General features: G+C 41.5%; 1 protein-coding gene across 2 annotated transcripts; it reads right to left on the minus strand.

The window, feature by feature from the left end:
• Positions 1-1,290: 1,290 nt before the first annotated feature.
• Positions 1,291-24,677, minus strand: LOC146616980 (estrogen-related receptor gamma-like). 2 transcript variants are annotated; one of them, XM_085373620.1, is made up of 8 exons: positions 24,332-24,677; positions 18,680-18,931; positions 18,402-18,559; positions 17,051-17,167; positions 7,776-7,886; positions 6,996-7,178; positions 1,801-2,070; positions 1,291-1,686 (listed from the first exon to the last, which is right to left on the minus strand). In XM_085373620.1, the coding sequence occupies exons 1-8, from the start codon at positions 24,385-24,387 to the stop codon at positions 1,442-1,444; spliced, it is 1,392 nt and encodes a 463-aa protein (XP_085229746.1). In that variant the 5' UTR covers positions 24,388-24,677; the 3' UTR covers positions 1,291-1,441. The 2 variants fall into 2 exon arrangements, with proteins under 2 accessions (XP_085229746.1, XP_085229745.1); XM_085373619.1 differs by having other exon boundaries at positions 18,674-18,931.
• Positions 24,678-24,946: the final 269 nt, after the last annotated feature.

Consider the following 24,946-nt stretch of genomic DNA (forward strand, 5'->3'; position numbering starts at 1 on the left):
TACCTTGAGTTAAATAAAGAGCAAGACTTGGACATTTTAATTCCGTGTACTGAGGTTCCTTCCCGAGTTTAATCCCTTCATTTAACAGGTGCGGAAAACAAAGACAGAAAAACGACTCTTCACACAAAACACGCTAACAGATTAACAGAGCGCCATCACCAATTTCCTCAGACTTTATGGCTAAAAGGAAAAGTAGTGCACAAATTTGATCCTACACAGACTTCTATCATAGAAAAGACATCGAGCGCCTCCCTAATCCAGATTATACAGTATGGCAGCCATTATTTATTTTTATTTTTGTATTTTTTACATAGTTAAAGTTATATCTATGGGTCTACACAGCTCTACGACATTATGATCTTCAAGTACAGACTCCACGTTTAATCACGCTGTCTTTCATTTTTAATGATATGATGTTGGTATCAGTGCTGTAGCAGAGAAGCTGGTAAAAAATTATCTTACAATGATATCATTTAAAAATCTTAAAAACAAAAATCATTATCCACTGCAATTGCTCATTAATGCCACATTTATTAAAAGAAAAATAACAAAAGAGCAGAGCCACTTTCTAAATAAATATCACTTCAGTTGCATCATGATATACTCTTTCCCTGAAATTTTCTCTAAACTCCAGATATCAGTTGTTGTTGTATTAGGTGCTGATCATTTAATTGCTTCACTTTAGTCACTGATGTATGAAAGTAGTAGATATGTGTATATATATATATATATATATATATATATTATAAGATATTTTTGCAATAAACCACAGAGCAGGGATGAAGGTTTATGTGAATGCCTTACAGGCCACATCATATTACTGTGGATATTTGCTGGTATTATTCAATAATATGAGTCTCTACTCTTTGGCAAGACTTACTCTAGTACCTCCTAGGACATGTATACCTTTTCTATACAAAAAGGACAAACAAAACCCAAGTCATAGTAGGTTTTCTAAATGCACTAGAATGCATATTTTACAGGCTTCGAGATGAATAAAGTAATCCACAAGGATTTTCAAGTATCATGTGGTCATTTGAGAAAAGAAGCTCTAAGTTTGGCATGTAACCGTAGATATCTCTAGAAGGCGACTCTTCTGCTTTTAACGCCACCTGTCCATTTGTCTTCATCCTTTGAAGCGGGTCAGCACTCTTAGTTCGGTGTCACAAACGGCAAAGACGACAACGGCCTTGTCACTAAGACACAGCTTGCCGGTTTTACAGCTTTCTTTTCCGCTTTAATTGAACATTTCATTGGTGGAAGGAAGGGTGTGGCTTAAAAAAAAAACGTTCCTGCCACTTGCAAATTTGAGACTTTACTGTCAAATGCGAACTGATGTGGACAAAAAAACATGGCGTGAAACCCCACGATTACCCGTTATCCTTCACTTCCTCACATGCTAACCCCTGCAGGACGAAGCGAATGGCTGTCTGCGTTCAGGTCAGGCTTTAGCCTCTAGAAGTTCGAGGAAGAGTTTGTGCATAGGCACACGACCATCCTGCTTGATGCTGCAGAAGTGCTGGATGGCACGAGCAGCTGTCTGACGGAGAAGTGGAAGGGTCATGATCATTTTGCCCGCTCGCCGAGGATCCTCCGGGTGGTGGATGGTCTCGTAGTCCTGCAGGGCTCCGTGAAGGACATCCTGGAGCCTCTGCACTGCCTCTGAGTCCTCAATATGCATCGAGTCTATTAGGAGAGATGAAAGTAAGATCTTAAGCTATGTCAAGAAATTAAAAGGTTTTACTGTAAAAAGAAATGTACAAATTCAGAGGCCAATCTTCATAATAAGAAGCTTCATACCTGAGTTAGCAAGTGCAATAGCTTTGAGTACCACAAACTCCTCCTTCTCTAGCCCCATGGCTTTGTATTTCTTCACCAGCTGCAAGATAGCATTGTTGAGGTCAAGCAGGCCAGCTAGCTTTGACTGCTCCTCATCCATGATGTAATCCTCAGCATACACAAGCTTGTCCTCCAAGGCCAGCGAGCGAAACACCACTCGAAGAATCAAAATCTCCATCCAGCCGCTCTGCAGCAGACTCATCTGGTCCGCCAGAGAGAGCGAAGGGAAGCCTGAAAGGAGAGAGAATAAAGAAAGATTTCCCACATGTCAGCTCACATGTCATGGTTAGTCTTACAAGGCCTGTACAAGACAAGAAACTTTCCTAAGTCTGTGAAAATAACTTCTTTGGATGGAAATAGAGACTTGTGACAGAAAAAACTCAAAAATGAACCTCCTTCATAAACTGAGTGTTGAGCTTGAATGAGGAGGGTATTTAACAGACAGAGAGGGTCTAATGGAAGATGCTATTAGGCTGTGCAATGGGAAGTTCAGTCCTGTCTCTCTACCCTCAACCCCAACTGGTCATAGCAGATGGCTGCCCCTCCCCAAGCCTGGTTCTGCTGGAAGTTTCTTCCTAGAAAAGGGATTTTTCCCTCCTAATGTAAGTGCTTCACCATAGGGCGTCATTTGATTGTTGAGGTTTTCTCTTTATTATTCTTGGGTCTTTACCTCACACTATAAAGCGACTCGAAGTGACTGTTGTTGTGATTTGGCGCTATATAAATAAAACTGAAAATTGAATTGAAGTACAGGATCCAGAATTTTGAAAGTTTAGCCTGATCCATCCTTCCTTTGACCTAGTCCTCAAGTTTTTTGGAAGGGTGGTTACTGGAGTAGTTCACAATTTCCTTTTGTTGCTGACTCAACCTTAAACCACTATTTAAATTTTGACTTTCCACATTGTGCAACATGCGACAGATCTCTTAACTCAAACAGATGTTAAATCCCAGCACTAAATACAGAAATTGCAGATCATTGTCTATCCTGAATGTAAAGATCTCGGCCATAACACAATTTCTCACTTTAATGAAACCAGTTTTATGAAAACGTGACTTGAATCTGATAACACTGACTTGCATCGCTTTGGCTTAGAGGGTAAAGCGGGTCACTGGTTGAAAGTCCAGCTCCACCAGTCCTTGTGTTGAAGAGTGCTTGGGAATAATACTAAACACCAAATTGCTGATGCATCAACAGTGTGAGTGTGTGTCCATATGATAAACTAAGCCTGTATAGATTAAATCATTTTATGAATGTGTGCATGAAGGTGTAAATGTGGCTTGTATTGTAGAGCTCAAAACACTACATCTATTTAACATAAAGTTCACTGTGTGGTTCTTACTGTCAAAGACAATTCTTTCCTGTGTCCTGTGCTGAGCCTTGACGCACAAAAGGACTTTAATAGGCTACAGTGGGATTAGGCTACTTATGGGAGTTCTTGCAGTGTTTTCAAGTGCGTTCCTATTTCATTAAACTAATTCAATTAATACATAATAAACCACCTGCAATGATAAACACCAAATGCTCTTTCTCACGTCTTTAGAGCTCCATGCCTATTATACATAACTGTACGGTGATGACACATTGTTATATTGTTATTAGACAAAGCTAACGTTTAGCGTTGTCTCTTAGTTATAAAGTCCTTTGCTTGTATACATTCTGGTCTTACTTTCTGTGAAGCTCAGCTTAGCATAAACCTGGTTATCCATGCTTATTAATATAAGCAATGATAGAGAATTTGCATAAAACAAAATGATTTTACACAAGGGAAGGCCACACGGCAAAGGGCATTACAAAGGACACAGGGAGTGAATAGGTGGTGAATCTAATTACTCTCTGTAGGACGTGCCTGCTTTGATTGACAATTACACCCCACAGGAGTATGATTAAACCCACCCACAGCCCCCGCATAAACCTACATTTACACACATACTTGCACACGTTTACTGTAATTAAATGAATGATTTTACAGAGCGAGGGAGCGGAGTGGGAGGTGTTTGTATTTTTGACACCACTGGTGATTGTTATCAGGATCCACTTCTCTTTACAATCAGTACAGGGACGTCAGTGGCACCCATTTCCCCCCCACTATCACTCCCTGATTGATTGGAAAAGCTGTCTGTGCACAATTTTATTGGCCAATAGGGATCAGTATTCCGGCGCAGGATCATCGATCAGAGAGAAAGACCAGCACGAGTACGTGTTTGAGCCTGCATGATGAAATCGCAAGCAATATATTGATAGATTTTGAGGTAAAGTTAAACCATCAATAAAAAGAAAAGATCATGCATTAAATGGACCAGGCAAACATTTACCGAGGGCAACAAGGAGGAGAAAAGTCTTGCACGTGTTTGGATCATATCAACAACGGTGCATGGACAGTCACACTACAGTCACCCTTTAAGCATATTCATTTGACAGCCAACTTGCATCACGGACTCAAAAAGGCCAAAAACAAAGAGGGCAGTTGGTCTTTAGCCAGCTCATCTGCCAGTCCGGCCCTCAGACTTCAGACCACATCACTGTCAATCTGCCTGATAAGAGCAGACAAGGAGGAGGGGGAACAGCCAGGACAGTAGCCACATCACACTCACCTCCCCCTGGGCAAAGAACTCAGATGGCCCGGGCCACTTTGCCCAGGACCCCGATTCTCTCAACAGTGGGGGCCGTGTGTCCTGCCACTCACCCAGAGCTGATGTGACATGGCCATTACGCTGCTAGGAAAGGCCAGTCTTTTTTTAAATACTCGTATTCTGAGTGCATGTGTCTCTTCAATCTACATTTTCTCTTTGTTTCCTGTCAGCTGAGCTTTCTTTATATCTTTTACACCCTCAACCTGTTCCATAAAAGATCCTATTGTCATGTCTGTTCTTCCCTTTTTTGTGTCTTTTATTTTGAGATGCTTGTCATATCCTCTTTGGCCAATCTCATCTGTAATCTGCTTTTTTCTTTATCACCGCTGTGATTTTGATGCCTCTGACACGGTCTAGAAGGCTGAGCACTAAAGGGGCAATGTTTTTAGATAACAGAGTGGTGTCCAGGTTGGGACTTGAGCAGTAACTTTTATTCACACTTAAAAATATCAGATTATTTGAACAGGTCTCACCTGTTTCCACTCTTTATCACTGAGCTTGGCCAACTGGCTCCAGCTTTAAGTGGAAGTAGCATGGATCAATTTATCTAACGATATGTTATAGCGAGTGAAACGTGTGCTGAATACATAGCAGCAGGTTGGGCCTCAAGAGTCGGAATTCAGTGAAATGCCATTTAAAAAATATAATATAACAATAATAATGGAGCCCATGTATTATGTGATTTAAGATAAAAATATATATATCTACATATTAAAGGTTATATGACACTGAAGTAGTTAAAATATTTTCACAGCTTTTTTGTGACATTTCAGAAGTTTGATTAAGATGTGCTTGACATTTTGATTGAATTTTAAAAATCAAAGCCCCCCACCCCCACCCCAAGGTACATGTGCACCGCTGCTCTGCTCTCCCAGTAAACCTTCCACTGGCAAAAGGGCCACAAATACACCCATCACTCGGACTCCCATCTGTCTTGACAGTAAAGAGCCAAACAACGGGAGAAACGCAGACAGCAGGGGCCCCGGGAGGTGAGAAGTGGGTGAGGGGAGTGGGTATTATAAGAGAACAATGGAAACGCTGATGACGGACACCAAACACCAACACACACTCAAATGATTGCTTCATGTTCGCTTCGTAGGGGCGAGCATGGAGGCGAATGTAGGTGAGAGAGGGGTTTTTGTTTGTATTGTAAGCATTTTAGAGATGAGGCATCAACAAAAAAAATCCCAGGTGTTTCCCCTGTCGTGTTTTGGGTCTGGACATATATATATATGTGTATATATGTGTATATGTGTATATATACATATATGTAAGAGCAGAATCAAGACCGATGATAAAACTCTGTCTGATGAGCTGGTGTGAATAATGATTCAGTTAACCTGCAGTTGAATTCAGTTCCACTGAATGTTAATTTTCCACCTTCACAAACTCACTATGCTGTATTTGCACATGTCAGGAACCACGACTCAAACTTAAATTAAAGGAAAACAAAATATGTTTTCACTGCAAAGCATGGATTTTTTGGATGAATGTCCAACTAGCAGGCCTTATCCTTTTTGTTAAATGATTGTTAGCCAGTCAATATGAAATTGAACAGACTTTTCTTTGAGTCACTACCACTTTCTCTGTTTGATCGCAAATGGAACATCTTTTTTTTTTGTACTGATAATTGAATTTTGAAGACATTAGCTTTAATGGTCTTTTTTTAAATACTATTTTCTGACAAATGAGTTGAATGACTAAATTAAATACAATCAGTAATGAAAATAAAGCCTAAAATGCCATCCCTGTTTTCCACAGTTATTACATTTTCACTTCAGCACCAATCTAAAGCAGTCTCCGTACACTCTGATAACGAAAGTATCCCACTCTTGAAGGCGCTGCAGGATTATGAGAACTCATTTCACCAGTTTGGAGCATCTTGTATCGAAAGGTGGTCCGAAACAACCTCTCAAAGTGTGTAAACTGCTTCTGAATTGTGTTCCTTTTATCATTCCTGGGTCTAAACCTGCAATATCAAAAGCAGATCCAGTCTGCATACCTCTGTGGCACATGATTACAACCATCAACAAAGCTGTATTAATCCCACTAAGCTTTTAGAATGCACTTCCCCTCTGCTTTCTACACGTGCATTCAAAGAAGGAAAAACAAATCTCCGGACATCCTTCCACTGTTCCTGTGTCAGAGGAGAAGCTAAGTGTGCTCCAAGTGCCAGGAGGATTTCCATAATTCAGACTGCACAGGGAGACGCCTGCGGCCCAGGAAATGAATTAAAACTTCCAGGTGGCCGCGGCTCATCTGGCTGATATATTAGGAGCACACTTTGGTCAGCAAGGGCACGGCGCATACACACACATACACGCACACACAGGAGCTTGACGGACAGATAACACGCAGCCAAGCCAACATTACCTCCCTCCTCTGGGCTTCCCGTGAGTGTCTTGGCTGCTACAAGTCAGAACAATCCTTCCACTGATCTGATTAGAGACTTAATGGAGCTAATGTGTGCGGTGTGCTTGTGCGAGGAGAGTGAGTGAGGCAGGGGAGACCAGCCGGAATCATACCTGGGATGTGCTTGGCCCAGCCGATGTTGACCACCAATTCTCTGTCAGCCAGGTCGCACAAAGTGGTCAGAGCCTTGATGTCGCTCTCGGGTACCGTGGGATCCGGCATGGCAAAGATGCCCTCTGGCTCAGCAACCAGCAGCAGAGATACCACCTTGTTCTCCACCACACCACCTACAGAGACTAAAATGAGTTAGAGTTTATTAATATCATAACTTTTGATCAATTGATCTCATTGATATTAGGATTTCCTTTGAAGAGAAGACACAAAAGACACACACACTCATGCAAAAGTTAAAAAAAAGTGCAAAAAACAAGCATTGCATTGCTAGTGATGCCTGAACAGTCATTATAGTTTTGTATTTTCCTATTTTTTTTATCTGTGTTGCTGTTAACTAAAATGTTTTTATATCTAATTTTAGATTTTAGCTGAGTTTTAGTTGACTAGAATAACCTAAAAAACTTTGCTTTATCCTTGCTTTTCTGGCTTTACTACTGGAGCACGCTCATGTCAGGAGTGACGTCACTCCCAGCTCCAACATCTGACTTCAGAATGCACTGCTAACCTGATGTTTGAAAATGAGGTAGCTTTAAATAAGCACTTAGAATAAAACATTGAAAATTAATTGTATTATAAAGCAATAAAATTTTGTTTGCTTGTGCTTTGACAGACAAAATGACAGAAAACATTAGTGGACTGTTTTGGCTCCCAAACCACAACTTAAACCGTAAGAAATGACTCCATTAACACTTATTAGAACATTTTATTTTTACACTTACATGTTTTTTTCTGTGGCAAGGCATTCTGAGGGTGTAGATATGGGCTGTTCTCGGCATCTATTCTTCTCTTGTACTTTTGTCTGCCACCTCGGACCCGGTCCAGACGCACACCTACATAAACACAAACAGAGGACAATGATGTTTAGCATAGCCACAAACCAGTAATCTTGGAAACTTTCCCAAGCCCGGATAAATGAGGAGGATTTTGTCACGAAGGGCATCCGGCATAAAATCTTGGCCAATTCAAACATGTGGATCATAAAGAATGACAGTCATGTTATAAATATAGATGCCTGTTTGTCCTTTTTTTCATGCTAACGTCCACTCATTTACACAAAATAAATTACTGCCATTTCATTTTGAGTGACATTAAGTGTGTTTGAAACAAATCCTTGTTTAAACTAATGTTTTGAAGGTATATAAATGGCACAGGTAGCTGCTAAGTGTTATATTTAGTTTCTTAGCATTGTTTCACCTCGACCAGATACTTTTGGTAGCTTGCAACAGAATTCTGACTGAATATTTGATCACTCTTCTTGGCACAATTGGTTGGAATCCAGTTGTGTTCAAGTTTTAACTGTCTAGCTCTTACACTTAGGTTATATATTTGGAGGTAGTCTTCCATACACTTGTGGACTGTACCAGTCCCACTGGCAGCAAAACACCCCCAGAGCATTGTGCTGCCACTACCATGCTTGGCAATAGTAAACACACTGAGCTATTTGACAATAACAGGCAGTAATCTTTGTCTTTTCTGGCCATAAAACTTTTCTCTAGAAGGCATTTGTCAGTGTGGGGAGCTGCGAATTTCAGTGGAGCTCGAAGATGTCAATTTTAGAGGACTGGCTTTTTTTTTGGTTGGCACCGTCTCCGTCCATGGAGATGTAAATCTTGCTTTCCAGTGGCTTGGGAACACTGGTGTTCCAGCAGTTTTCAATCTAAGGCTGGAGACTTGATGGTTCCTGTGTTATTCCTGAACATCATCTCATCTGAGGATGACTGGTTTTCCCATGGACCTTGTACATACATACAGTTGTTTGAACTAATCATCCTGCAATGCAGTTGTGTGCCCACCTAGTGTACCAAAAATACTAGCATTAGCTGATAGCCTAGCACTAAAACCTCTCACGCCAAAATAAAACAAGACAGACTCTACAGCATCAGTGCTGAAATTTCAGACTTTAAAATGGTAGCTTAGAAACCAGCGGTTGATGTCATGGTGGCTATGTCCATCTTTTTTATACAGTTTATGCTCAAATAGCAAATGAAAGTTTCTCATGATGACTAAAAAAAACAAAGTTTGGGTGTCAGGAAAATGCTTTTTTGTCAAACCCAATAAACCCACAGGAAGTTGGTCAATTACCAAGCAAAATATACTGACATCTCAAGGAGAATGGGCAGGACAAGTCTAATGCTGGCACCGCAGCATGCATCCTGTAACATGACACTCAACAACTTTAGAGCAGCTGGTGACAACTGCTCATCTTAACAAGCACTGTGGCAATAACCTAGTCACCATGACGATAGGGATTTGTGTGTGTGTGTGTGTGTGTGTGTGTGTGTGTGTGTGTGTGTGTGTGTGTGTGTGTCCAAATGAGGCAGTTCGACGAGGGGAAGCTGATGGGATTTATACTCATGGAATCGCCATGTGTCTCTACAAAGACGAAGCATGCATCCACTGAGGTGAACGTGACTCAGGAACTCTTCAGTAGTGGTGTTGGATTGCCCAATCTACACAGTGTAAATAGCCGTAGTGCCCCTGAATAGATACATAATGGCATTGGCATCAGTAAGAGACACGCCAAGGGTATTTGCTCACTTGACACCTCACAGTAATACCCCACGCCTTTGAGCCTGCAGCCTTCTGTACTTAGTCTTACTTCTGCAGATATTTATGTACCGCTTACATCAACATTAAGAACATCAAATAAGGTTCTCTTAGTCGGACATGCAAGATGTGTTTTGCGGTTTTATCACTTGCATACCAGTGGTTTGTAAAGCTATTTTACAGGTGTGATTTACTATAACATATAATTCCATAGAATTTATTTAAAGAATTTCTACTTTATGAGTTAATGTACCATGAAGAGAGACAAAGGTGAGCTAGAGGAGAGGTTTGTGCATAGCAATCTGCCTGGTAACCTTTACTGTAAGCCAACAGGATATTAACAACTATCAAACTGCATGTGTTTACACTTTTAAAAAAGTGGACATGTCTGACACACAAACACCAAATCAATGTGTACTTATCTCTGCATCATCCACAAATTATATATTACACAGCGCCTATTATTCAACCAGCCTCATTACAGTCAGAGTATTATGTACAAATTGACAAGTGTCTATTTGTACATAATACTCTCAGCAAATATATCAGTAATGAATACTTCACAGAAGTGTGCGTCGGAGTTTTGCTGTGTGATCTGCTCACTGGTTTGGCACCAGAGTTCAACAATATTTGCATTAAAATAAAAAACCAGAGTAGGGTTCCCAGATGTTTATCTATCTATCTATCTATCTATCTATCTATCTATACACATTTTAGGGGTGCAACAATACATGTATCGGTATTGAACCGTTCGATACAGTGCTTTTCGGTTCGGTACGGTTCGGTACGCATATGCATCGACACAAAATTTTTAATTTATTTTATCAACTTTTCTTCTGACGATGCTGTCTGTGTTGAGAGCTCAGTGGATCTGCGTTTTACTACTCCGCCTAGGCTGCACTGTCGAGCGCAGATCCACTGAGCGCAGCGCAAGCTAGTGAGACAGAAGTTAAGCTTGTTGCAACATGGCAACTGCCTCAACGCTACCCAAAATTGAACCTACCCCACCCTCATTCAGATCTGGCGTTTGGAACTATTTTGGTTTTCATGTGAAGTATGACCCCGATGGACAAAAATAAAACAGTATGTTGGATGTGCCACGCAATGCTCAATTGGTGGGAACTAGTGCGTTAGCGCAGTTAGCTCGTTAACGTGTTGACGCCGTCCAGCCCCACGCACGGGGCGATCCGCGGTAACTCGTTAACGGAGATTTGCTGCGTTATGGCGTTAACGTAATTTTAATGAGATTAACGCTGACAGCACTAGTGGGAACAGAACGAATATGACTGCACATTTACTCCGACATCATCCTAGTGCAAAGACAAGTGGAAGCAGACAAAAACAACAAGCACGCATGCTACAAACTTTACCTGAGTCATTTAGACAGCCGTTAGCACATGATTCTCCTTATGGGGACCTGATATGTTTAATAGGCCTCTTTTTTTAAATTTGTTTACATATTTGGTAATATCCAGCTGTATAATTCAAAAGGGATTTCTTAGTAATTTTTAAGCTAAATGAACAGTTCTTTAGGTGCTACAAAGCAGTTTTCAATATCAACTACTCAAAAGAAGCTGTAATACATAAATGATTTGCATCTCTGTAATATAACTTACATGTGCAACAAAAATAGCATCCAACCATTCACCTAAAGTACAGAACCACGGGGTAATCATACTTTTAGACCGCACATAAAATATGAACACAGCCACTGTAACCTGCTTGAACCCTTGAGCTGAGCCATCAACATCTTACTGTTCAAGATACAAGATTCGAAGTGTTTATTGTCATGTGTCACAAGAGACAAAGGCATTTCTCTGTGCAATGAAATTCTTTCTTTGCTGTCCACCCACAGATTCCGATTAATATATACAATAGAAATAGAACATAAAAATACAAATAGTACAAATAAATAAATGAAGACAGAAAGGGAGACAAAATATGGAGATTTGAAACAGGAATGTGTGAAGACAAATGTGACATGCAAGGGAATAATTGGTAGCTGCTTCCTAAAACAGGGATGGGCAATTCATTTCTCAATGGGCCACATGAGAAACTGGGACTGCTGTGGAAGGCCACACACTAATATTGGTGAAACTGGGACTGTTGTGGAGGGCCACACACTAATATTGGTGAAACTGGGACTGTTGTGGAGAGCCATATGCCAGTATTGGTGAAACTGGGACTGTTGTGGAGGGCCACACACTAATATTGGTGAAACTGGGACTGTTGTGGAGGGCCACACACTAATATTGGTGAAACTGGGACTGTTGTGGAGGGCCACACACTAATATTGGTGAAACTGGGACTGTTGTGGAGAGCCATATGCCAGTATTGGTGAAACTGGGACTGTTGTGGAGGGCCACACACTAATATTGGTGAAACTGGGACTGTTGTGGAGGGCCACACACTAATATTGGTGAAACTGGGACTGTTGTGGAGAGCCATATGCCAGTATTGGTGAAACTGGGACTGTTGTGGAGGGCCACACACTAATATTGGTGAAACTGGGACTGTTGTGGAGGGCCACACACTAATATTGGTGAAACTGGGACTGTTGTGGAGGGCCACACACTAATATTGGTGAAACTGGGACTGTTGTAGAGGGCCACACACTAATATTGGTGAAACTGGGACTGTTGTGGAGAGCCATATGCCAGTATTGGTGAAACTGGGACTGTTGTGGAAAGCCACACACTAATATTGGTGAAACTGGGACTGTTGTGGAGGGCCACACACTAATATTGGTGAAACTGGGACTGTTGTGGAGGGCCACACACTAATATTGGTGAAACTGGGACTGTTGTGGAGGGCCACACACTAATATTGGTGAAACTGGGACTGTTGTGGAGAGCCATATGCCAGTATTGGTGAAACTGGGACTGTTGTGGAGGGCCACACACTAATATTGGTGAAACTGGGACTGTTGTGGAGGGCCACACACTAATATTGGTGAAACTGGGACTGTTGTAGAGGGCCACACACTAATATTGGTGAAACTGGGACTGTTGTGGAGAGCCATATGCCAGTATTGGTGAAACTGGGACTGTTGTGGAAAGCCACACACTAATATTGGTGAAACCGGGACGGCTGTGGAGGGCCACATACCAATATTGGTGAAACTGGGACTGTTGTGGCACAACAATATTGTTGTGCAGCCCTCCAAAACAGCCCCAATTTCTCATGTGGCACCTTGGACAAAATAAATTGTTAATGCTTGTCCTAAACTGTATGCCTTATTATCTATTGTAATCCAAATGGGAATGTATTTTACAAAATTTTGCAAATTCTTACAAAATTGAAATCATGTTGTATTAGGTAAGCCCTGAAACCTATGATCGGGGCATGAACCTAATGAGTTTAGATCATAAATCAAGTGAAAAGTAAAGTTATATTCCTATACACTTCTATATATTCTGACTTCCCTTTATAACCAGGGGTCGTGTTCGTCTTCATTTTCATCTTTTATATACAGTCTATGGTCATACTTTTAATATACTGTGCTTCACAAGAGCAAGAAAGAAAACTTAATATCAATATGGATGCAGAACATCAATGACATACAAATAAATTTAGATCACGTGTTCGCTAAGTTTTAAGATTTGTGAAGACTGAGAAGTTAAAGCTGAAGAAGATGAGCAAGGTATTAAAGGAGAGATTGGCTGTGGAAAGTTAATGCCCCCTGACCTGCTGGTGATGTCATAAGGGGCAAGTATGGATTAGCTGGATGAGGATGTGGGTGCCTCCTATGTGTTGTTATTAGATTTAACACCGTTGGCAAACGGGATTCAGTCAAACACTTTTTTGTGGTTTGATTAGTAGAAAAAAATGAGCTTTCATGCAGGCATATTTATTTCCACTCACATGTGAGAGTTACAACACACATCAGAACTGAGTGTAAGTTTTCACAGTGGAATGTGCTGACAACCAGAGGGCCAAGAATAGCTTTTGTGGATAACAAAACAGATATTCACGCACACCTCCTTCCTGTTCCTCTGAACAGCCCATCTCAGTTTGATAAACAGGGAGTAGTCATATTTATTTTTTGCCTCTTACATCAGACCATCTTCCTTTGAAGGGATATGGACTTCCACATGAGACGCTTTTACAGGTTCCTAAAATGCACCCTGCATACATACAGGTGGTTGAGAAACAGAGAAATCCAGCCGCTGATCCAGACTGATCCTTGTTAGCGTGGTTTAGTGTTTAGTATAAACAATCCCAACACTCCTCGGATATTGCGACAAATATACACATGGTGCTACTAACAGCACTGTGGCGTTATCTTTCCTCTGTCCTGATGCTTTTCTCAGAATGCTGATTAATGCTGAATGATTAACACCCCTAAGAAAAGGTAACTCCAGCCGGGAGGAAGTAGAGATTAGACAGTAAGACAAAACAGAAAGGTGGGGGCTAGTCAGGGAATTGTTGCACCATTGGCCATATTTCTTAGAAACATAAACCATTAAACCATAAAAACACAGAATCACATAGTTTCTGCTTTATAACATCTATTTTCAAAATAATTTTCACATTTCCTAAAATACTAATTTTTACTGTTCTGAGTAGCACTAGCAACTGTAGAAATGGGGACTAAACAAAGCTTAATCAAATCCTGCCTGAGGTCTATGTGTCTTTTAGCTGTGTTTTTAATATGGCTCTGACTCTCCCCATTAAACCTCACAGCTCCTCTGTCTCTGGCTTTACTACGGCCTCCCCAGGGAAGAGCGGCATTACGATACACGATGAAGCGCATTACGAGGGCGCTTACAGCCAGAGTTACGAGGGGCAGTTCCCATTTCATGGAGGTCCAGGAGTCCCACAAGGCATCTGGAGGAATTTATGAGGGAGGAGGGAAAGCAAAGAGAAGAGAGGGCTGAGAGGTAGACTGGGATGCTGCTGATGCCCCCACCCCTCCCCCGCCACGCACCCATCCCATTAAAAGCAGCTAATTTAGAAGAAGGGCAGAGACAGTCCTGCTCACAAGAACACAGTGGCATGAGCATAAATATGGCTGCTGCTGACTGACATGTTTAAACACAAACACGTGTAAAGATGCTATTATTCTGTATATCAATAACTTACAAGCACATTTATACACAGCTGCAATGACCAGATGCTGTTGTGTGCTTAGCAACGAAGAGGTGGTATTAAATTATCATTGCACTTTATTGCAACCTGGGTCGCATTTTAGCAATTGTTACCCATTGTTTCTATTGGTTTAGCATTAGACCAAAAAAAGTAGCTGGAGTCATCTGAGAAGTTGACAAACCAAACCAAACCAAAAGAGAGGCTGCCCGAAATTATGATAATCTGTCAGCAGACAGGCCATAATATATGCTCTCTAGGTTTTATATGATGGACATTAAGTCTTGAAATTTGTGAGACAGCGTACGTCACGGGAGAGTAGAAACTTGTCGGGCTACTCCCTTATTCCCAGCAGATAGATCCACATATTTGATTTGGCACAGATTTTTACGCAGGATGCCCTTCCTGATCCAACCCTCCAAGGCGTTTGTGTTTCGTCAAGGCCTCAAACTTGGAACATTTCACTTCTCAGTGAACAACACAATGAGCTATCAAATTCCACCGACAGCATCTCTGACTGCTCATATTCACTGAATTTGGGATCTAATCATTTATTTTGCAGACAGAGAAAGTTAGATCCACTTTTATGGAATCTAATGAGAACTTTCTGTGAAGCCCATCAACCTGCAAACTGCGTTTAACATTCAGAGGAGGATTGCTAATGCAAAGAGGTAACGGTATATCTGTTGCAGCAGCCATTGTTGTGTTATGAGCCTATGTTTTTAAGACATAACTCTTAAGGAAGAAAAAGGTCTTTAATTTTAAAAAGAAAATGGTAAAATCAATATAGAGATGAAATCAAACCAGAACAGTGCTGACCCAGAAGAAACAGAACCTTTACTAAGGAAAAAACAAACGCCAATAGCAATAAAGCAGCATGGTGAGTTTTTTGTTAGACCCTGCATGATGCACAGAGGTTGACATGCCTCTGATGCACAGGATTGGTCCGTTTTCTGGGGATCAGTGAAGATAATGCAATGGGTAACTACATCCCTCTTGTATTCTGCCTGTCACCAAAACATAATAAATGAGAAAATAAAGAGAAAAAGCACAGGTTCAGAAAGGTAGCTGACACTTCCCTCGCATCTTCCACTTTGACCCACATGCCTTTGAAGATTAGAACGCCATCTTTCTAGCTTTCATACGTGGAGATTAAAATGGATGAAGCTATCACAACTGTGTACCCAGCTGAATTAATCCATAGTTTGAAAACACTGAATAAAGGTTTTTGATTTCAATATGGCTCTTGTGAATTACATGGTGTGTGATGCTGACAACAATGCCTAATAATTCTATTTACTCTCTCTTATGCCTTGGATTTCACCCCCCACCCACCCACTCATGCGTTTCATCAGCTCCCCTCTCTCTTCCTTATCTTCTCGTGGACATACGCAGAAGGCAACGAGTGGCCGGTACTGTAGGAGGTCGCTAATGTTTTCCTTTTTGAGTCACTTCTAAATCTGGATAATATGTCACACCGCAGGCACATAGTGACACTAAAGGAGCACCTGACCACACTCACAGAGTACCAGTGGAACATATTTACCACTGTCATCTCATGTTTTTGAGCATGTATGATGAAATTTTGCAGGGTGGACCTTAGCTATAGAAAAAAGGCAGGAACATGAAAGCTCATTGCTAAACTTATTTGATGTATTGTATTGTAGTAGTATTTAATAAGTATAAATACTCTGTAAGGTGACTGGGATCTGTTAGCACAGATCCTATAATTCTGATGTAAGAAGTGGCAGAATGTTATTGATTACTGCAAAACAGCAGGCTCAGTAGGCTTTAATAGGTAACTTATCCCATTCTAGTTTAATCTGCCCTTAAACTCTCTTCTGTTTTACATTTGATGCAGCTCACAGCGCGCTCTGTTATCTTAATAGCTGCTGCAGCACTGCTCACACACCTACACAAGTTGGCACATGTCCATAGGCTATTTCAGAGGAAGACTCATGAAGCAAAGACTGACACAGATGAGCAGTTATTAGCTTTCTCCTCCCTCTCTAAGACACAGCTCTGCATTGTTCAAACTTGTGTTTACCACACATACAAATTACCTACACACACGCACCTCGTAGCCGGAACAGAGGGCTTGAAGTTTAACTGTCAGAAGTTTTAGGTTTCATTTGAGTTTACACAACTACTGTCAAGGGTTTACTAGGTTATTGTTTAGAGGAATGCACTACAAAGTAATTGCAGTCAGACTTGTATTAGGCTTCACTCTCTTTCTCAACTGTCTGAAAGAGGAGATTTGAAATTCTGCCACCGACTGATCGATCTCAGAAAAAAAGGCAGCTCGAGTAAGGTTTTGACAAGGATCGGAAAAGGATTTTTTTTTTAGGATATAGCTGACCTTCTCTCAACATGCCCACTGCCAGACATTTCACAAATCGACAAGCCTGGCAAGATTTCCGTCTTCTCTTGGTGATTTCACATTCATTGGATGCTGGACAGCTGTATTCGATGTTACCTGGAGGATAACAAGTGAGAAGGGGGGGGGGGGGGACTTAGTAGTTGCTTTGCAAACAATGAAGCAGCAATTCAGTATTACTCATTGTCACTGCTATCTCAATGTTATGTCTGAGAAAATGTTGAGATTACACAGCAAACCTCACTGGCATCTGTAAAGGATCTAAACTGAGGTACTTTTGAGAAACAGAATTTTTTTTCAAAAGGAAATGTTATAATTTAAACCAAGGCTGAGATACTTAGACTTAGAGCTTTTTATTGTCATTGTGCAGTTTCTTGCACAGTGAAATTGGGTAGATTGGGTAGATACGCTGACTTTAAGGTTGTAGTTCTTTAGACTGTTCCTTATTTGCACCATGTTGGATCTCAGGTTTTCTGTTATGTATTTGTGGTCTTACCCCATAACTGACTGATTACCCTAACAAGTTAATTTCACTATAAAGTTGTGGTAAATTATACCAGAGGGTTAATGTATTTGTGGTCTCGACTTGTAACTGACCCTGATTACCCTGATAAGTGATCCTGATTACCCTATTAAGTAAATTTCACTATAAGGTTGTGGTAAATGTCCACATTTTAAAAAAAATACAAAACCATACATGTTCTCCACACTAACTGGCAACCCAAGGTGTATGTTAAGTCTGATGGCTTTCTGCCAGTTGGGGGTGCTTTTAGCTACCACCCTTGATCAGCGATAGGAAGTATCTGATGAGCCAGATCTGCTTTGTCTGATGCGACAGCCAGTGAAGCTTGCTCTGTGAACTCATCTAGAGTAGCCAACTTCTAGAGGCCTAAACTAAACGCTTCCTGTCAGGCTCCTGAGCTGGGCCAAGAGGGGACAATCCCTTTAAAACACACAAACTGCATGCTGCCGGCTCTCCTTGCTGACTTCCTTCAGGGCTGAAGCGATTGCGCACACATGTCAAGCTTTAAACCTAAACTCAGCGATGTTGACTATACACACAGTGGTCTAAGTATAACTGCATATCAGCTGCTTGCGAGCAGATCTTTATCTAAAGCCTTTCTGCAGTTTTGAAGGCGGAGGCTTGTGAGCTAACTGATCAGGGCTTGTTTTTCCCGAAACAAATGATCAGGGAACATCTACACCTTGTTGCTCCTAAAACAGGTTTATATGATGCAGGAAGGCATTATCAGCCATGCTAATCACAATAAATGCGGTTACTGAAACTGAGCGTGTTTGTGAAGGTGTGTTTTATATACAGTGCCAGTCTCACCCTGGATGGTCCTCTTAAAGAAGGCCTTACAAGCTTCACAAGAGGCCACACCATAGTGGTAGCCAGACGCCACGTCACCACACACTAGACATAGGCGCTTGGCGACAGAGCCCAGCATGAATTCGCACTTGACTTGGCCTTCTTCCTCACCAAACCTCCTGGAGAGAAAAAGGAAGAGTAAAAATAAGGGTAATACACAGATATAGTAATAATATCATTTCACATACAAAATGGAGTAAAACAGATGAAATAAAGGAGAATATGATACATACACCAACCTATTTGCTCCTCCATTACTAGCCAACCCCGCTGTGTGACTAAAGAGGCCTGGTGAGTCCTGCCCATTATTGTGATTGTGGCCTTTGGTGAGAGGACCGTAGCTGGAGTTTGTGTCCGAGGAAGAGCTTCCAGGACTGGGCTGGGCCGGGCTGACATCACCCTGAGAGCTGGGGCTGGGGCTGGAAGGCTCACGCTTTATAGAAGAGGGACAGGTGGGGTCCAAGCCCCTCACTGACATCCTGTCCAGATGCCTGGAGACAAAAAAAAAAGAAAAAAGAATTTAATACATATGATGTGTGTATGCATCTTATTTTAATATATATCTATGTTGGAGAATTTGAAGTCATCTTTATTTAATGAGTCACTTTGATATTGCTATTAATATTTGCAGCTGACCTTCAGGTCGGTGGGCTTTGATTAGTTTTATATTAGTTTTATTAGTTCTGGCATCATCTACACAGATAGCAATCGTGTAATGAATATACTTGAAATTAATATATGGATTCACATCTCTTCACAAACACAGGTATGTATTTGTTGGCTAAAAGGTTTAAAAAAAGAATGAGAAAGGCCATAGTTTCTGTTGAATACATCAGTTTTTTAATTTCACAAATCCACAACGCTTCAACAACACCACATACCAGTTTCCACATCCGTCCGAGTGTTAGAGAAACCAGCCGTTTGTGATTTCCCCCATATGCAAAGCTGCTGTTCATTACACTGCTTTGTTTTCAGAGAAGCGATTGCTTAAGCAAACCTAGGAAAATAGCTAAACCAGCAATCATCCACACCGTCATGTTCAATCCAAATATACTCACATTCCTTCCACTTTTATTGCCTATTGTCTTCAATCTATTTTCTCTTTGTTTCTCTCATTTACCAAATTTGACCTGATAAACTGCCTGAAGCCTACACCAGATACAACAACTGAGCAGGTGTTTTTTGTAAGAAATATAAAGTGGAAAGTACAGCTTTTGTTAGAAGTCAATCCTTAACTAAATGAAAGAATGTATTTATATATTTAAATAAAATCTTTCCATTATTAGTTATATAATAAAAGCTGGAAATAAATCTTTTTCCTAGCCCTGCATGTTAAAGTGTGTATCATGGCTCTATTATTGGATTAGGATGTGACCACAACAGACTCTCTGTCACCATGCCGAGGAGAAAAAGCATTTGAAACCAGCTGAAGCGTACAGTAGGCTTGCAGGCATGTGATCTGCGCTCACACACACACCTGCGCACACGCTCGCTCGCATTGTGGCGTCAGACTTTTGTGCGTGGATGTAAAAATAAAAAACGTAGTCTTCACCGCATACACTTCAGATTCCTACGATCGGGAACACACTACACCTCCTGGCACGCACATTCTTACGGACACATTGTCAAAGCATGTGTCTTCATAAACACCCTAACACTTACATTGCATGCAGCTCTTTGACGCCAGGCCTAACTTCCAAAACAAAAACCCCAAAAAAGAAAACTGCTGTACACACACCCCACACACTATCCGTACATCTCTCCCACTCTATTCTTGGCTTGTTGAGGTTGAGGTCCAATTCAGCCGGTTTCCTGCCATGTAAATCAGCAGCTTCCAATCACAACTTATTTGGTAGGCAAAAAGACTGGCTGCTTTTAACCACCCACTGAGTAAACCATGGCCACGCGCTACTGACCCCTCTACAAGCCCACAAAAACATACACGGACACGCACAGTAAGGCACTGAGCAAGACAACTAAGGTCTTGATAGGAAAACCAAACAACTGTACCAGTGTTATCACAGCGACTGCTGCCTTCAAAGAGCTTGGAAATCAAAGCTCAACTGCTTTGGTGCAGTAGAATAAATCCAAAGTAGCAGAATCAAAGACGTTCGAGCACCAAAAACTGTGGCTGAGCTTTTAACCAAGTTGCCTTCTCTAAATCAAATTACAACCTTTAGAAATACTGTTGCAGTTTGGCAACTTTTGCCCATTTACATATCAGAGTAGCATCGCCGTTCATTTGCGATCCTGTTACTCTTGTCTTCCAGCAGATAAAAAGTCTAGGATACACTCTCCTCTGAGCCCAAGCTGCTTTGCTCTCCCACAGCCACCTGCAGCTGGAAACGACCCCACACGGTGCTGCAGAGTAGAGATGGACCGATCCGATATTACGTATCGGTATCGGTCCGATACTGACCTAAATTACTGGATCGGATATCGGAGAAAAATAAAAAATGTAATCCGATCCATTAAATATCACGAAAGCACCTCACAAAACTTGCAACACGCCGTAACTCGCCTCAGAACGTCGGAGCAGTATGCATCACGTGATAGAGCAGCTGTGGCATGCGGGACCTGTCGGTGGTCTGGATAGCATTTGGAGCTTCGCTAGCAACCCGGCATTTCATCTCCGACAAAGTTATCCCCGAGAGAAGTAAAGCAAGTGTGTAAGTCCATCTCTGAATGTTTGTAAAGCATTCCCACGTTAAGCTTAACGAGCGACTGCCTCTCGCTCTCCGGCTGCTACTTCAATCGTGAAACTGCTAATAATCAGCTGATCGGCTTTTCTGTCGCGAGTCTCTCTTGTTTGTTTTTGGTCCACTTTGCGCCAGAAAGAGCAAACCAGCGGCTGAACAACAGCAGCACATTTAAGCTTGATAAGCTGTTGTTAGAATTTATTTAATATTACTTTCTACACCAGGATCTTTTTCTACGTAGCTGACGGCTGGTAACTGTGCAGGGGCGGATCTAGCAAAGTTTAGCCAGGGGGGCCGATAGGGCATTAACTGGGAAAAGGGGGCACAAAGACATACTTTTCTTTCTTATTCTCATTTAAAATGTCTAGCTTTTAATAAATAATTATCTGACACCCAAAGTTTTAATTTGATGTAAAATGAATAGAAGTCAATTACTGTATATAGTGACTATTAAGTCTAATATATATACCCTAGTAAGCTATAGTACATTTTCCTTTGGGAAGGTACCATCTGTGCAGTCTGCAATTTTGTTGAAGAAAGATGTTGAATCTATTTAATATTTCTTGAAAAATAATTGATTTCTGTGCATTTTTTTTCACACTGCATCAAATTAAGGTTGATTACGTTGATTAAGCATCATGAGGTGGAGCGTGAGGGGTGGTTCCCTATTTTTTATTTAATTTTTGTTGTTGCTGGGAGTTGGACCCCTATTAGTTAGGTTGCTTAATATTTACGCTAAGTACTCTTTAAAATACCAGAATAGGGAGGATGGTGTAGGTCTAAGTTTATTAGATTGATCAGTATTGCTGAACTATGAAATTTTTTTTTTGTATACAGGTATAACAGAATAGCTTTAGTGTAGTTGTTGTTTTAAACTTGAGTATGAACTTGCAGACTTGCAAAATGCAGCAAGATATTTTAAAAAACAGTTTTGTTGATTAAAAAACACTATATCGGATTCATATCGGTATCGGCAGATATCCAAATTTATGATATCGGTATCGGTATCGGACATAAAAAAGTGGTATCGTGCCATCTCTACTGCAGAGTGGAAGAATTTTCACCGCAGTACTTTTCAAAAAAAAGTGCTATTTTTACAATAAAATACTGTTGCTTATGGTGCCTTAAATGTTTAATTTTATCCCTATGATGCCATTTTGCTCCTGCACTCCCCGCCGCTGCATCTCCACCCTCTCCAATCCAATTCAAAGACTATAATAACAGCACAGTGAATAGATTTCAGTTTCCTTTTAAAATGACTCACTGGTAGTCTCAATGGCTATCCATCACAGGTGTCCATAATGCTGTGTCTAGTCCCTGACAGGTACAGAGTGAGATATACTTTACGCTTTCCCATTATAATGCATCACGGGGGGTGGGGGTGGGGGGGGGGGGGTGGTAGGCATTTTGCTTTCATAATGAAATTGCATTAGAGTGGGGTGATCAGATGTGATGTGATATTCACTCTGACAGATTACTAATCTACAACTCCACATAAAAGCCCATCAAAAAACGGTTGGTGCAGCTTGTACAGCTCAGTGCAGCAGGGACAAATCATTGTGTGTGTGTTTGGTTGGGGTGGGGTATTCAAAGTTATTATACCAGTATCCAAAACAACTCTAACTGCATCTTGGCAACAGCAACAAGAAGACAAAAAGACGGAGAGACCGACAAGAGGCGGGAGGAAAGTACACGGGAGGCAGACAGATAGAGGGAGCGTGAAAAAACCAGAGAGGGACGGAGAGAAAAGGGGCAGTCCTGAGGCTCATTAACCTGGGGGGTAAGGGAGGGGGGGTACTTTCTTTGAAAAGGAGCAAAGTCATAATGCAGACAACAATGACCCGGCTGCGTGGAGGCAGGGAATGAGATTGAGGGGAAAATAGGGAGGGAAGAAAATCTCAAAAACTGATCACAATACGCTAAGAAAATAGAGCAAAATAGATTTATTTAAAAGCCTCGAAGGAAGAGAAGTCTTTGTTTAATACTATAAAACCTCCCCAAAAACTTCAAGGGCCTGTTGACTAACCTTTTAGCTCCAAACCTTAGGGAGAGCGATTGAGGTCAGCGGGGTCTCAGCAGTGTTTTTATTACTAATGAGCCAGAGATGAGCAGGGATCAGAGGCACCCCGAGCGGCCGTAAGAGCCTTAGTAGATGCGGCACCCGTGGCTGGAGCTTGGGTCGGCGGGAAACATGGATAGCGTGCCATTCACAGGGATCATCTGCGGCCGCCATCACCTTTTCTAACGTTCCTTATCCGGTTGCTTGTGTCACAAACAATCAGGGAAACAGCGCACTCACATGTCTGCTAGATTTCTGTCTTCGTTCCCGCGCTCTCCCGAGGAATCTTACTCTAAATCAAATATTCGATCACATTGATTACGCCGCCGTGATGATAATGAACCAATTTTTTGTGTTTCTGTTTGTGATTACAGACAAAACAAGCAATCAAAAAAAAAAAAAACCCCTGCAAACTCGCAATCAAACAGCTGCTTGACTTTTCTTTTCCCATTTGCATTGTTCTTGTGGAGGATTTTTACCAGCCTTGGATGACACAAGCCACCACTAGTTACCTCTAACCTGGCCTTGCCTGCTTACCCTCACTATCAACAAACAAACAATGAACAATGGCAACTGTGATCAATCCAAACAAACCTTCACACTCATAAAAGTTTGATCTCAACGTACCCAAGGCACATAAAACGTTAATGAAAGTGTTCAAAGAGCAAGAGCTGGAAAGGACTGCAGGCCTAAATTAACATGAACGTGAACTCAAATATTTACACAACATCATGTCAAAAGAAGACAAGATGACACAGATAAGGGTGTGTGTGTGTGCTGATGTGTATTCTTCTGAACAGAACAATGAGAACAAGGTAAATGATCAAGACAAGATGAGCAACTTCTTTTTCTTTAAAGGTGGCGTAAACAGTGATGATGCTGCACCACAGAAAACACTTTTTTAACCCCCTCCCCCCGTCACCCTCTGCAATAAAGATTGTCACAGGCCACGTCTGTTTTGCAATAATGATTTGAGTATATCGCAAATACAGAGAAACAGTGAGTCAGTCGATGTGATGAAGCAGCTGTCAAGTATGGCGTGAACACAATCTTGGCTTCATCTGCACTTTGTACCGTTTGAGAGGACACCCTTCAGGTTCTGTGGAGTCATTCTGCTATAAGACAGTACTTACTCTGTGTTAGAGTGGTAGGTGAAACACTCCGGGAGGTAGAGGTCGACTAAATCCATGTGAACTCTGTCACCATGCTCTGAAGAGGAGGAAATGTTCTGTCCAGGGACGTCTGCTTCTGCCCGCCTCCTCCACCTTCCCTGGATCTGTCCTGTCCTTCTGCTCGACAGCTTTTATGCGCTATTATCTATCACTGCACCGTTTCTCACTTTCTATATATTCGGCCTCAAAAGTTTGTCTCCATCTACTGCCTTTCCCTCTATTGTATCACACTATCAGCTCCACTCATTCTCCCTGCGTCTGTATTCCTGTCACTCACTCTTCTCACCAACAGCCTCTGGCTGCCTTTGAAGTCCTGACTGTTGTGACTGGAAGCTGTGTGTGACAAGGGTCTCCAAGTAAAAGCCGGCCCTCAAGAACACCCAGCCACACAATTTGAATGGCCATCCCCCAGAAGGTTGAGCTTGCAACTGATTGGCTGCCCTCTAAGCCAATGAGAGACATGGCTACTGGGGCAGGTGGATAAATGGAGAGGATGACTTTAACATGTTTTAGTTATGAGAAAAATCCAAATATGTAACAGGTATTATTTACTGTTGTATTGCTACTTTAGATTAA

Source organism: Diplotaxodon limnothrissa, linkage group LG15 (genome assembly GCF_057381915.1).
Source record: "Diplotaxodon limnothrissa isolate DT_005_m linkage group LG15, D_limnothrissa_male_GT1.1, whole genome shotgun sequence".
Lineage (NCBI taxonomy): Eukaryota > Metazoa > Chordata > Actinopteri > Cichliformes > Cichlidae > Diplotaxodon > Diplotaxodon limnothrissa.

Excerpts from the sequence above, each read along its gene's own strand:
- LOC146616980 (XM_085373619.1), bottom strand. The coding sequence starts at position 24,387 with ATGGATTTAGTCGACCTCTACCTCCCGGAGTGTTTCACCTACCACTCT. Across the intron at positions 17,168-18,401 it reads CTTTAAGAGGACCATCCAGG|GTAACATCGAATACAGCTGT; the intron begins GTGAGACTGGCA and ends GTTATCCTCCAG. Across the intron at positions 7,887-17,050 it reads AGTGGGCATGTTGAGAGAAG|GTGTGCGTCTGGACCGGGTC; the intron begins GTCAGCTATATC and ends GTGTTTATGTAG.